This window comes from Triticum urartu, chromosome 1A (genome assembly GCF_056163025.1).
Source record: "Triticum urartu cultivar PI428250 chromosome 1A, HENAU_Tu73, whole genome shotgun sequence".
NCBI lineage: Eukaryota > Viridiplantae > Streptophyta > Magnoliopsida > Poales > Poaceae > Triticum > Triticum urartu.
The window spans coordinates 203943549-203959346 of record NC_141873.1 but is presented as its reverse complement, the minus strand read 5'-3'; the positions used below and the strand labels follow the sequence as shown (position 1 = coordinate 203959346).

The window sequence follows — 15798 nt, the reverse complement described above, 5'->3', positions numbered from 1 at the left end:
GTAACCGGTTCTTCTCCGTGAGGAGGTCTTGAATCCACGAGGGGATCTTCCCGTAACGGGGACTTGAATCCAAGGTGGATCTTCTCCGAAGAGGGGCCGCGGTCTCTCTGGTGGAGTAGATCCGATATGGATGAGCAATGCTCTATATCTCAATTGAGCTAAACCAATGCTGACCCTAGCTAGGAGGAATGGGGGGTCTATTTATAGTCTAAGTGCAAATGGGGCGAAGTGAAGGGGTACTCCGGTGCCGAACACTGTGTGCGGACAGGTACCGAACGTCCGTAGGGGACCGGTCGTCCGGTGTCTCAGGAGCTGCCGGACGTCCGGCGTCCTCCGGTCGTCCGCTGGTTCCGCTCTGTGATGGGGGTGCCGGACGTCCGGAAACATCGGTCTTCCGCTGATTTTGGTTCGGGTGCCAGTGCGCCGGTTGTTCGGTCCGGACCGGACGTCCGCTCGTTTGCTTCGGGTGTCGGGGCACCGGTCGTCCGGTCTGGACCAGACGTCCGCTGGCTGGGGCTCGGCTGATGCTTCAGGCACCGGACGTCCGGTCCCGGCCGGTCGTCCGGTGGCTGGGACTTTTCCTACAGCCCTTCTTCTTCGTCGTCTTCTCGTCCATCTTCCTCTTCTTCTTGTCCTTGCTCCTTAGCTTCTCCATTGTACCTGAGTATGCACAAAGTATCCATATGAGGTAGTAGCCATGCTTCATGTGCATCGAAGTGGAATTGTGAGAGGAGAGATGTCACCTCGGTTTCGAGGGCTCTTGCACGTGACCGAGTCATGGGTCCGGTAGGCACTTGATGAGAAGATGGTAGGTCCATGGGGATGACCTTGGGATGCTCCGCATCATCTAGCCTAGGAATAGGATGATGATAACGAATAGTAAAATTATTAATGCCTCTACAATCAATGCACATACGCGACGTACCATCCTTTTTCGACACTAAAATGATAGGAAAAGCACAAGGACTAAGGGATTCACGTATATAACCTTTGTCGAGCAGTTCTTGTACTTGACGCATAATCTCCTTTGTCTCCTCTGGATTGGTACGGTATGGTGCACGGTTGGGTAATGATGCACCGGGATTTAAGTCAATTTGATGCTCAATCCCTTGAATAGGTGGTAATCCCGGTGGCACGTCTTGTGGAAAGACGTCAGCGAACTCCTGCTAAATGTTAGTGATAGCAGGAGGCAAAGAGGAAGGCACGTCCTCGAATGAAAATAATGCCTCTTTGCACACAAATGCATAGCAAACATATTTGCTAAAATCTAGATCATCAATATCAGATTTGCTGGCAAGTAAACATGCACTTTTCAATTTAATTTCAGAAGCAACACTAGATGGTTTATTAGTAGGCTTCATTTGTTGCTCAAATTCTTTTGCCACAATCTGATTTTCACTCTTATTTTTCTCCTGTTTTGCTTTATTAGCTCTATTAATTTCATCTTTCAAAATGGAATCAGGAGTCACAGGAAGCAAAGTAATATTTTCATCCTTATGAACAAGAGTATACTGATTGTTTCTACCATGGTGTACAGAATTTTTATCAAATTGCCATGGTCTACCAAGTAATAAGGAACATGCTTGCATAGGTACCACATCACAATCAACATAATCAGCATATGTAGAGATACTAAAATGTGCACGAAGAGTACGTGTTACCTTAACCTTGCCACTGTTGTTGAACCATTGGATGTAGTAAGGATGTGGATGCGGTCTTGTGGTGAGAGATAGCTTCTCCACCATCTCCATGCTAGCCAAGTTATTGCAGCTCCCTCCATCTATGATGGCACGAACAGAACGTTCCTTCACAACTCCCTTTGTGTGGAACAAATTATGCCTCTGATTTGCTCAGCTTGTGTAACCTGCACACTCAAAACACGTTGAGCAACTAAACGTTCATACCTGTCAGCATATTCAGCAGCCATGTATTGCGTCTCATGATCATAATCCTCTCCTTCGTGTTCTTCATGTGTAATAAGAGCCAAGGTCTCCTCATCTTTGTCACTAGCGGACTCATACCCACCATCCTCAGTAACAATCATCACACGCTGAGATTGGCATTCTCTCGCAAAATGTCCTCTTCCCTTACAACGACGACAAATAATATCACTTGTGTGCCCTACTGATGCCATGGAAGAAGAAGAGCTCTGCGCTGGTCCGGCAGGTGTGCTCTTGGTAGATAGTGGTGGTTGTGCCTGCTTTCTTGTATCACGGCTGGAGGTGGCACCTGATGGAGGTGCTAGTGGAGTGGAAGTAGAGGATGCACGTGGTGTCCATGATGAAGATCGACCTGCAGAAAAGTTAGTTCGCGCCAATGCCTGTCGATCCTGCACTTCACGTTCAGCTTTACAAGCAAGATGGAATAAACGAGTGATATTAGTATACTCCTTATACTCTAGAATGGTCTGAATCTCTCTATTTAATCCACCCATAAAACGTGCAAGCATAGCTTCATTCTCCTCAATAATACCACATCTAATCATGCCAGTTTTTAATTCCTGATAATATTCTTCTACAGAATTTTTTTCCTTGTCTTAAACGGTACAATTCTTGAAGTAATTCACGTTGATAATATGGTGGAACCCAACGAGTACGCATAGCAGTTTTCAAAGCAGCCCAAGTAGCTGGAATAGGATATAATCTACAATGTTTAGACCACCAAACACATGCAAAGCTAGTGAAAGCACAAAAAACAGCAGGAACACGTCTCTCAGGATATTGTAAACATGTAAATCATTGTTCAGCTTCTAACTCCCAAGTAAGATATATATCAGGAACATATCTACCCTCAAATGGTGAAATATTCAATTTTAGTTTAGGAAGATGGTCATGCATCTCAGGTGGTGGTGCAGCCCTACCGTTGCGAAGGTATGCATGAGGATGACCTAGTAGTGGTGGTGCTGGTGGTTGCACGTAGTTCTGATTTTGGTCAACCTCATCCTCATAATGGTCCTCCACCTCTGCAGTAGCAGCAGGAGCGGCAGAAGCATCAACAGCGGCACCAGAATTTTGCCTAGGGTCAATGGGAACGCGCTGTGCTCGTCCCACTTGATTTGGAAAGCGACGTTGTTGTGGTTGTTGTTGTAGCGGTGCGTTAGGGGAAGCCGGTGGTGGTGGTGGAAGACGCGCTAGCAATTCATTAAACTTGTTATCGAGCTTTATTTCGAATGTCTTCTCCATGCCATCTATCTTCTCCATGGCCTCTTCAAATCTGTTTATCACATCTTACAAATGTCCACTCATCATTTGCTGAAATTTATCATGCAACTCCTTATTCGTCATGTTCTCTCAGTCAGTCTCGTCGGCTTGTAATCCTGCCATGGTTAGCAGCAATAGAAACACACAAGAATATGATCCTATAGACTACTAACAAGAGGTGGTGGTGGATGTCACAAATCCGTCAAGCAAATCTCAAATTCTTACCAATTCTTACCCAGCAGCAGGCGGTGATCGGCAACCGTCGTAGTCAAGACTCTCAAAGCTTGGATAGAGCGATTACCAGGGAGAGTCAAATGCACGACGTAGATGTATGTGGAGCTGGGAAGGCTTATAATATGGTAGCAAAATGGTCAGCAATAATCAATTCAGAGATGCAAAGTTGAATAAACGCTCAACGACAGTACTGTGATGGTCCTAGGCTAGACCGTACTAGAGACGCGAGCCTAGAACACAAACAAAATCACGGCGCCGCACGTAAACAAGGGAGGAGCACTCTCTGAATTTTTTTTCTTTTTTCTCTTTTTTTGCACTTTGTTTTCCCTCTTTTTTTGCTCCCCAACAATTTTTTCGAAAAAGTCTAAAAATGGTCTAAAAACTGCCTAGCCAGAATTTTCCAGACTTAGTTTTTCTTTGAGTTTGGAACTATTTTTCTTCTGCGGGTAGCACGGAATCTCAGGAGGCCCACTCTGTCACGACTCGAAGTATCGCGTGATCTGGAACTCGAAAACAAAGCAACAAATACTGGACTCAGACTAGGACTGGTAGCGGAGATGAATCTGGTGGAACTCGGACTAGTGGCGGCGATGAATCTGGTGGAACTCGGACTGATGGTTGTATATGGCTATGGTATATGTGGACTCGGATTGGTGATTGTATATGGCGATGGTATATGTGGACTCGGATTGGTGGTTGTGTATGGCAACGTCGATGTATATGGTGGGGTGGTGGTATATGACAATGATGATGACGATGGTGCGGCGGCGGCGTGACAACCTGTGAATAGAACTCGAAACTCTAAGGGACTAGACGCTAAGACCAGCAACTCGACACGACGATGCAACCGCAAATTCAACAAAGCAAAACTCTAAAAAGACTATGCAAAGGCTCAGATTGGTTCGGATATGATGAACTAACCCTAATTTTTTTGTTGGCTTTTTTCATGGACTGTAGGTATGAAGAACAGACTCGATCTAAACTATGAAAAACTGGAAAATCTCACCGAGCAACCTGAAAATCTGATACCACTTGATAGAGGCAAAGGTGCCCCGTCTTTCGATGAGATGGTGGCTATCGTTTTAGGGTAAGTCGAATTTGACGATCCTACTACGAACGTGCGAGGACGTCGCGCCTTAGCAACCGCTAAACCAACTCCGAGGGGTTATTGACCACGCCGGAGCACGATCAACCTGACCACGAGGGCCTGTTTCCTACGAGCAAACGGAGAACAAGCAAGAAACTGAGATTGCACTCTGGACATTGCGAATATAAGATGAAAGCTTTATTGATCAAGGTGGGGTTCTGTGACATCTTGGTCTGGTCGTTGGACACAAACGAAGTACGTGAAGTTGCAGCTATGGCGAACTTTTAATCTAAACAAAACCCAATGTCTAAACGATGCCCTAAGGGATGTATATATGGAGGAGAGAGGGGGAATTTCGTGGCCCTTGGTGGAGGGGTCCGAAACCAACCCTAACTCTTGTTTCCCCACACATACGGACTCTAAAAACAGCCTATACTTAAGTACTTCGAAAATACATGGGCCTGGCCCAATAATAAGGTGACACAGCACCTAGAATAGCCTCTGGACGAAATTTATGAAGTGGCATCTTGTATATTTCGTCCCATGCTTCATGCACTCATTATGGTGGCTTCAGAGTCCTGGAATCATCACTTGTAACTCCGTTCTTGTTCCCCTTGCGCATGCCATCATCTCCATGCTTGAACTTGCTCCAAGGTTCATCTATCTTGTCCAAGCTAGGCCCTTCATTTGTAAGCAAAACAAATGTATCCAATTTAGGCAGCATCATATTCTCATGAACATTAGAATCATTACCAAGAAACAAAAGTACCTGATAATTCAATTGGCATGCGCGAGCTCTAGTAATTGGTCCAGTATGTATAGCAGCAGGGGCTGTGTGTGTAACAATGGTATTGATGTCCTCATCAAGACCCTTATTTAGGGAAGAACTTCAAGACCTCCTCACGGAGAAGACCGGTTACCGTGTATCGTCCCTAGTTGTCCGTGGATCGTGTATCTTCTCTTATGTATTCGAGAATCTAGCACATGTGTGACTTGTTCTTGTTAGTTTGAGTGTTCCTCTTGTGTTTCCCCTGGTGATTTCCCTCGTTTCCCTCTTTGTGTTCCTCGTGTTCTTTGCGGGATCAGCTCCTTTCGTGAAAGATCGGGCGATTAGGGTTCTACCCTACATCATCTTGGTATCTAGAGCCACATTGATCACGATTTCGGAGCCTCCCCGTTGTGTTTGTAGCCCCGTTTTGTTGTTTTTCGTCCTAATTCCAAAATTCCCCACCAAAAATAGCCCCAATTTTTTTTCGTGATTTGTTGGTGTGTTGAGATTTTGTTGGTTTGGATCCGTGGATTTGCTTTGTTTTGAGTGGATCTAGCTTCCCATCCTTTTCCCCCAATTTCCATCCACAAATTCCTCCAAATTTCGCCCGGATTTAACCTCTCCACACGGTGTTCTTCCCGTTTCGTCCCCGGATCTAGAGCCCGGACATCCGGCCCGTCAATCCTGGACATCCGGCCTTCCACCCAGACATCCGACTCCTGATAGCAACATCTCCATCCACCGCACCGTTTTCCACCCAATTTCCACCAAATTTTGTTTCGGTGCCCACCATATACCATATATACTTCCGCATAACTCCACCACTTCCGCATAACCCAACCATTTTTGATCGTTTCGCTCTCTAATACAATTGCTACTTCGAGTTTCGAGAATTTGAGTTGCGGTACCATATCCTTTCATGTTTCGGCTATCTAGGTATGATTCGACATCGACATCACCGCCGCTCATCTTCGCCACGAACGTGTCCTACATCATCACCGCCGTCCTACATCGTCATCAACAACGACCACCTCGACTACATCTTGGTATTCGTGCCACCATTTTAACACCATAGCGGAATCAAGACTGGTAACCTCACCGTGGTATTGGACATATCACTCTTGCCATTACATTGATAGCCATCATATCCTTACTCATTTGCGTCGCTTACCCATCGAGACTAGCCATTGAGTATTGCCGATAACGAGACTTGTGCACATTAGTGATCATACTTCCTATAGCATACATACATACATCATTGTTGCCTATATTGGCATCATCTCTTGTCTCATTTTTGCGTGTGTGTTTCCGTGTACCTCATATGCTTGGTCTACTTGTTACATTGCATCTTGCGAATCTTTTCCAACATTATTGAAGCTCACTTACAATTGCATCAAATTTTGTGCCACCATCCTAACCAAGCTCCACCAAAAGCTTTTACTTGTGTAGGTGTGAGAAAGCGACAAGAGCTAGTACCAATTGGGCTATTCCTTGTCCTACATTGGAGTGATCATCGATTCACTTTCAACTTCGGTCAAGGTACATTTGGTATTCGTTCTTCTCTTTCTACCACTCACATTTGTCTTGGAATGATGGATAGGCCAAGTACTTCTACCAACCCAGTCTTCAGGGAGCAAGATGACGACATGAACTCCTTCGTCACCAAGAGTCACCTCTTTGGTGCACAACATGCTTTGCATCAAGAGAAACAAGCTATGAGTGAACGCATCGACAACCTTGCTGCCAACTTGCGACTTCCCGAGCAACGTACAAGGGACTACTTCGACCACAAGCTCGACGATCACAAGCAAGAGAATGACGCAAGGATGGATGAGATTCGCGCTTTGTTGCTCAACCGCTCTTCTTCCAGTTCAAGAAGGAGCCATTCAAGTCGCCATTCCAACTTTACCCTCTCCGGCTGATAGAGGGAAAGGTGTCCCATCTTACGATGATATGGTGGCTATCGTTTTGGAGGAAATCGACTTTGACGATCCGACTACAAACGTGCGAGGACGTCGCGCCTTAGCAATCGCTAAACCAACTCTGAGAGGTTATTGACCACGCCGGAGCATGATCAACCTGACCATGAAGGTCTGTTTCCTGCATGCAAACGAAGAACAAGCAAGAAACTAAGATTGCAATCTGGATATTGCGAATATAAGAGGAAAGCTTTATTGACCAAGGTGGGGTTCTGTGACGTCTTGGTCTGGTCGTTGGACACAAACGAAGTACGCAAAGTTGCTATGGAGAACTTTTAATATAAACAAAACCCAAAGTCTAAACGATGCCCTAAGGGCTGTATATATCAAGGAGAGAGGGGGAATTTCGTGGCCCTTGGTGGGGTTCTGTGACGCCTTGGTCTGGTCGTTGAACACAAACGAAGTACGCAAAGTTGCAGCTATGGCGAACTTTTGATCTAAACAAAACCCAAAGTCTAAACGGTGCCCTAAGGGCTCTATATATGGAGGAAAAGGGGGGGGGATTTCGTGGCCCTTGGGGAAGGGGTCTGAAACCAACCCTATCCCTTGTTTCCCCACACATACGGACTCTAAAAACAGCCTATACTTATGTATTTCGAAATTACATGAGCCTGGCCCAATAATAAGGTGACGCAGCATCTAGAATAGCGTCTGGAGGAAGTTTATGAAGTGGCCTCTTGTATATTTCGTCCAAGGCTTCATGCACTCATTATGGTGGCTTTAATGTCCTGAAATCATCACTTGTAACTCCGTTCTTGTTCCCCTTGCGCATGCCATTAACTCCATGCTTGTTCTTACTCCAATGTTCATCACTCTTATCCATGCCAGGCCCTTCATTTGTAAGCAAAACAAATGTATCCAATTTAGGCAGCATCATATTCTCATGAACATTAGAATCATTACCAAGAAACGAAAGTACTTGATAATTTAATTGGCGTGTGCGAGCTCTAGTAATTGGTCCAGTATAGGTAGTAGTAGGGGCTGAGGGTGTAACAATGGTATTGATGTCCTCATCATCCTCCCCTTCTTGAAATGAAGTCGTCCTCAATGGAAGCTCATCTTCCTCACCCAAATAAGGCTTCAAAACTGCAATGTTATAAGTGGGACTAACCCCAAAATCTGCAGGCAGCTCAAGTTTGTATGCATTATCATTTATTTTCTCTAACACCTTAAAACGACCATCAGCACGTGGCATTAGCTTTGATTTGCGCAAATTAGGAAACCTATCCTTACGCAAATGTAACCAAACAAGATCTCCAGGTGCAAAGTGAATATGTTTTCGACCCTTATCTCCACCAAGTTTATATTTAGCATTCATACGCTCAATGTTGTCCTTAGTTAACTCATGCATTTTTAAGATCAATTCAGCCCATTGTTTAGCATCAAAATTAACCTTCTTTGAAGATGGAAGAGGCAACAAATCAATGGGTGTACGAGGTAGGAAACCATACACAATTTCAAAAGGGCACATCTTAGTAGTAGAATGCAATGAACGATTATAAGCAAAATCAATATGAGGGAAGAATTCTTCCCACATTTTCTTATTATTCTTCAAAACAGCCCTAAGCATAGTAGACAATGTTCTATTGACTACTTCAGTTTGACCATCCGTTTGGGGGTGACAAGTAGTACTAAAAAGCAGTTTAGTCCCCAACTTAGCCCATAAACATCTCCAATAGTGGCTAAGAAATTTAGTACCACGATCTGAAACAATAGTATTTGGCACACCATGCAAGCGAATAATTTCACGAAAGAACAAATCAGCAACATTAACAGCATCATCGCTTTTATGACATGGTATAAAGTGTGCCATTTTCGAGAACCTATCCACGACAACAAATATACTATCCCTCCCCTTATTTGTTCGAGGTAAACCAAAAACAAAGTCCATAGATATATCCTCCCAAGGAACACTAGGCACAGGCAAAGGCATATATAACCCATGAGGATTGAGTCGTGACTTAGCTTTTTGACATGTAGTGCAGCGAGCAACAAAACGCTCAACATCCCGTCTCATCTTTGGCCAAAAGAAATGTGTAGCAAGTACGTCCTCCGTCTTCTTCACGCCAAAGTGTCCCATTAATCCTCCTCCATGCGCCTCCTGCAACAACAAAAGACGAACAGAGCTAGCAGGAATGCATAGCTTGTTAGCACGAAACACAAAGCCATCATTAATAACGAACTTGTTCCATGTTCTTCCTTCTTTACAATTCTGCATTACATCTTTAAAATCAGCATCATGCACATATTGATCTTTGATGGTCTCCAAACCAAAATTTTTGAAGTCAAGTTGTGAAAGCATAGTATAGCGACGCGATAAAGCATCAGCAATAACATTTTATTTACCCTTCTTGTGTTTAATGACATAAGGGGAAGTCTCAATGAATTCAACCCATTTAGCATGTCTACGATTCAGTTTAGCTTGACTTTTAATATGTTTCAAAGATTCATGATCAGAATGTATAACAAATTCTTTGGGCCATAAATAATGTTTCCATGTCTCTAAAGTCCGAACAAGAGCATATAATTCTTTATCATAAGTAGAATAGTTCAGACTAGGCCCACTCAATTTTTCATAAAAGTATGCAACAGGATTACCATCTTGTAATAACACACCTCCTAATCCAGTTCCACTAGCATCACATTCAAGCTCAAAAGCCTTATTAAACTCGGGAAGTTGGAGTAAAGGAGCATGTGTCAACTTATCTTTCAATACCATGAAGGCTTCTTCCTGTGCAGTACCCCAAAGAAAAGGCACATCCTTCTTTGTAAGCTGATTGAGAGGTGGAGCAATGGTGCTAAAATCTCTCACAAAATGCCTATAGAAACCAGCGAGTCCAAGAAAACTCCTCACTTGTGTGACCGTTTTGGGCTGCGGCCAACTCTGAATAGCTTCAATCTTGGCTTTATCAACTTCAATTCCCTGTGGAGTAACAACATAGCCAAGAAAAGATACTCGGTCGGTGCAAAAGGTGCACTTCCGAAGGTTACCAAACAAACGTGCATCACGTAGAGCATTAAAAACAACACGTAAATGTTCCAAATGTTCTTCCAAAGATTTGCTATAAATCAGTATATCATGAAAATAGACTACCACAAATCGTCCAATGAAAGCACGTAAAACTTCGTTCATTAGTCTCATGAAAGTACTAGGTGCATTAGTTAACCCAAAAGGCATGACTAACCACTCATATAAATCAAACTTAGTTTTAAATGTTGTTTTCCATTCATCTCCCAATTTCATATGAATTTGATGGTATCCACTACGCAAATCAACTTTGGAGAATATTGTAGAGCCGCCCAATTCATCAAGCATATCATCTAAACTAGGAATAGGATGACGATAACGAATAGTAATATTATTAATGCCTCTACAATCAACACACATACGCGACGTACCATCCATTTTAGGCACTAGTATAATAGGAACAACACAAGGACTAAGAGATTTACGTATATAACATTTGTCGAGCAGCTCCTGTACTTGACGCATAATCTCCTTCGTCTCCTCTGGATTGGTACGGTATGGTGCATGGTTGGGTAGCGATGCACCGGGAATTAAGTCAATTTGATGCTCAATCCCTCGAATAGGTGGCAATCCCGGTGGCACATCTTGTGGGAAGACGTCAGCGAAGTCCTGCAAAATGTTAGTGACAGCAGGGGGCAAAGAGGAAGGCACGTCCTCGAATGAAAATAATGCCTCTTTGCACACAAAAGCATAGCAAATAGATTTGCTAGAATCTAGCTCATCAATATCAGATTTGGTGGCAAGTAAACATGCACTTTTCAATTTAATTTCTGAAGCAACAGTAGATGGTTTATTATTAGGATTCATATGTTGCTCAAATTCTTTTGCCACAATATGATTTTCACTCTTATTTTTCTCCTGCTTTGCTTTATTAGCTCTATTAATATCATCTTTCAAAATGGAATCAGGAGTCGTAGGAAGCAAAGTAATATTTTTATCCTTATGAACAAGGGTATACTGATTGTTTCTACCATGGTGTACAGAATTTTTATCAAATTGCCATGGTCTACCAAGTAATAAGGAACATGCTTGCATAGGTACCACATCACAATCAACATAATCAGCATATGTAGAGATACTAAAATGCACACGAACAGTACGTGTTACCTTAACCTTGCCGCTGTTGTTCAACCATTGGATGTAGTAAGGATGTGGATGTGGTCTTGTGGTGAGAGATAGCTTCTCCACCATCTCCATGCTAGCCAAGTTGTTGCAGCTCCCTCCATCTATGATGACGCGAATAGAACGTTCCTTCACAACTCCCTTTGTATGGAACAAATTATGCCTCTGATTTTTCTCAGCTTGTGTAACCTGCACACTCAAAACACGTTGAGCAACTAAACATTCATACCTGGCAGCATCTTCAGCAGCCATGTATTGCGTCGCATGATCAGAAACATCTCCACCGTGTTCTTCATGTGTAATAAGAGCCAAAGTCTCCTTATCATAGTCACTAGCGGACTCATACCCACCATCCTCAGTAACAATCATCACACGCTTAGATGGGCATTCTCTCGCATAATGACCTCCACCCTTGCAACGTCGACAAATAATATCATGTGTTTGCCCTGTTGATGCCATGGATGAAGAAGAACTCTTTGCAGGCCCAGAAGGTGTGCTCTTGGCAGATAGTGGTGATTGTGCGTGCTTTATTGTATCACGGTTGGAGGTGGCAGCTGATGGAGGTGCCGGTGTAGCAGAACGTGTGGAAGTAGATGATGCATGTGGTGTCCATGATGAAGGTCGACCTGCAGAAAAGTTAGTCCGCGCCAATGCCTGTCGATCCTGCACTTCACATTCAGCTTTACAAGCAAGATCGAATAAACGAGTGATACTATTATAATCCTTATAGTCTAGAATGGTCTGAATCTCTCTATTTAATCCACCCAGAAAACGTGCAAGCATAGCTTCATTCTCCTCAACAATACCACATCTAATCAAGCCATTTTGTAATTCCTGATAATATTCTTCTACCGAATTTTTTCCTTGTCTTAAGCGCTGCAATTTTTGAAGTAATTCACGTTGATAATATGATGGAACCCAACGAGTACGCATAGTAGTTTTCAAAGCAGCCCAAGTAGCTGGAACATGATATAATCGACAATGTTCAGACCACCAAACACATGCAAAGCTAGTGAAAGCACAAACAGCAGCAGGAACATGTCTCTCCTCAGGATATTGTAAACATGTAAATCGTTGTTCAGTTTCTAACTCCCAAGTAAGATATATATCAGGAACATATCTACCCTCAAATGGTGGAATATTCAATTTCAGTTTAGGGAGATGGTCATGATTTTGTACCTGAGTGGGAGCCCTAACATTGCCATTATTTGCATGTGGACGACCTGGTGGTTTGGGTGCTGGTGGTTGCACGTAGTTCTGATTTTAATCAACCTTATCCTCGTAATCTCCCACATAATCATCCTCCTGCACATCAGCAGCAGGAGCCACAGAAGTATCAATAGCAACACCAGCAGTTTGGCTAGGCTGAAGAGGGACACGGCTCGCTCGACGAAGGGCTATTTCCCGACGTGGAGGTATTAGCTATTGTTGTTGTTGCAGACGTGCGGCAGGTGCAGCCGGTGGTGGTGGTGGAAAACGCAAAAGCAATTCAGAAAACTTGTTATCGAGCTTTGTTTCAAACGTCTTCTCCATGCCATCTATCTTCTCCATGGCCTCGTCAAATCTGTTTAGCACATCTTGCACCAGTCCACTCATCATTTGCTGAAACTTATCATGAAGCTCCTTGTTTGTCAAGTTCTCCCAGTCAGTCTTGTCGACTTGTGATCCCGGCATGGTTAGTAGCAATAGAAACACACAAGAATATGATCCTACGGACTACTAACAAGTGGTGGTGGTGGCGGGTGTCACAAATCCGTCAAGCAAATCTCAAATTCTTACCAGTTCTTACCCAGCAGGAGGCGGTGATTGGCAACCGATGTAGTCAAAACTCTCAAAGCTTGGATAGAGCGATTACCAGGGAGAGTCAAACGCACGATGTAGATGTATGTGGAGCTGGGAAGGCTTATAATATGGTAGCAAAAAGGGTCAGAAATAATCAATTCAGAGATGCAAAGTTGAATCAATGCTCAACGACGGTACTGTGCTGGTCCTAGGTTAGACCGTACTAGAGACGCGAGCCTATAACACTAACAAAATCACGGCGCTGCACGTAAACAAGGGAGGAGCACACTCTAAATTTTTTTCTTTTTTTTTTCACTTTTTTCCTCTTTTTTTTTACTTTTTTTCCTCTTTTTTTTGCTCCACAACAATTTTTTTTCGAAAAAGTCTACAAATGTCCTAAAAACTGCCTAGCCAGAATTTTCCAGACTTAGTTTTTTTCTGAAACTAGAACTATTTTTCTTCTGTGGATGGCTCGAAAGTTGGGGAGTCCTTCTCTGTCACGACTCGGAGTATGGCGTGATCTGGAAATCCAAAACAGTGTAACCAAATACTGGACTCGGAATAGGACTGGTGGCAGAGATGAATCTGGTAGAACTCAGACTGGTGGTGGAGATGAATCTGGTGGAACTCGGACTGGTGGCGGATATATGTTGCAGGTGGACTCGGATTGGTGTGATGGCAGCGGATATGTGGTGGCGTATATGGACTCATATTGGCGGTGAATATGTGGTATATGGCAGCCGCGATGATGATGATGCGGTGGTGATATATGGCAGCAGCGACATGATAACCTGTGAACAGAACTCGAAACTCTAAAGGACTAGACGCTAAAACCAGCAACTTGACACGACGATGCGACTGCAAATTCAACAAAGCAAATACAAAAAAGATTATGCAAAGGCTCAGATTGGTTCGGATGGGATGAACTAACCCTAATTTATTTGGCTTTTTCGTGGACTATAGGTATGAAGAACGGACTCGATCTAAACTACGAAAAATAGTAAAATCTCACCAAGCAACCTGGAAATCTGATAACACTTGATAGAGGCAAAGGTGTCCCGTCTTTCGATGAGATGGTGGCTATCGTTTTGGAGGAAATCGACTTTGACGATCCGACTACGAACGTGCGAGGACCTCGCGCCTTAGCAATCGCTAAACCAACTCCGAGAGGTTATTGACCACGCCGGAGCACGATCAACCTGACCACGAAGGTCTGTTTCCTGCAAGCAAACAAAGAACAAGCAAGAAACTAAGATTGCAATCTGGATATTGCGAATATAAGAGGAAAGCTTTATTGATCAAGGTGGGGTTCTGTGATGCCTTGGTCTGGTCGTTGAACACAAATGAAGTACGTGAAGTTGCAACTATGGCGAACTTTTGATCTAAACAAAACCCAAAGTCTAAACGGTGCCCTAAGGGCTGTATATATGGAGGAAAAGGGGGGGATTTCGTGGCCCTTGGGAAGGGGTCCGAAACCAACCCTATCTCTTGTTTCCCCACACATACAGACTCTAAAAATAGCCTATACTTATGTATTTCGAAATTACATGGGCCTGGCCCAATAATAAGGTGACGCAGCACCTAGAATAGCATCTGGACGAAGTTTATGAAGTGGCATCTTGTATATTTCGTCCAAGGCTTCATGCACTCATTATGGTGGCTTCAATTCCCTGAAATCATCACTTGTAACTCCGTTCTTGTTCCCCTTGCGCATGCCATCAACTCCATGCTTGTTCTTGCTCCAATGTTCATCACTCTTATCCATGCCAGGCCATTCATTTGTAAGCAAAACAAATGTATCCAATTTAGGCAGCATCATATTCTCATGAACATTAGAATCATTACCAAGAAAGGGAAGTGCCTGATAATTTAATTGGCCTGCGCGAGCTCTAGTAATTGGTCCAGTATAGGTAGTAGTAGGGGCTGTGGGTGTAACAATGGTATTGACGTCCTCATCACTGTCTCAAGTACACTGACATCGAACACTCTTCGTCGAGCCGCGCGCACCGACCGTCAAGGAAACCTCAATCCACTTCGAGACACCGACTCTCAAGAGCGCCGATGATGTCAAGCCGAAGAAGCCTTTGTGCTAGCTCGAGAATGACAACAACAACGCCAACATGAAGAGGAAGAACGCGCGCGTCTACACCAAAATGCACAAGATGCCGAGGCTCAACGTCAAGAAGAACAACACCGTGATGCTCAAGAACTTGAGGCGCAACAAGCTCTACGCGATGCGAGTCGAGTCGTTGCCGACCGAGGCCGACAAGCCCGTGAAGAAGAGGAAGCACTTCGTGAAGAAATTCACGAACGACGATGTCAAGCTTGCATGCATCGTCTAGTTCCTCCTCGAGCTCGATGCGCTCCTCCACAAGCTCGCTAAGACAATCAAGATCATCAAGAGCATGAAGACAATGGGAATCCTCCGCGACAAGAGCAACACGAGGTTGACAACTCTCCGCGTCAAGAACACCACGAGTTGAACAATCATCTACAACATGGGCGTCATCATCCCCGACCCCAACACAATGAAGAACAATGCTACGGCAAGCTCAAGTTCACCATGCCCAAGTTCAACGGAAGCAACGATCCCGAAG

At 44.0% G+C, this 15798-nt stretch overlaps 1 protein-coding gene across 1 annotated transcript; it reads right to left on the bottom strand.

Annotated features, from left to right (window-relative positions):
- Positions 1-3893: 3893 nt before the first annotated feature.
- Positions 3894-11788, bottom strand: LOC147990598 (uncharacterized). The gene is made up of 2 exons (XM_087538310.1): positions 10669-11788; positions 3894-3934 (listed from the first exon to the last, which is right to left on the bottom strand). Exons 1-2 carry the CDS (start codon positions 11786-11788, stop codon positions 3894-3896), a joined length of 1161 nt encoding a protein of 386 aa, XP_087394436.1.
- Between the last annotated feature and the right edge of the window lie 4010 nt (positions 11789-15798).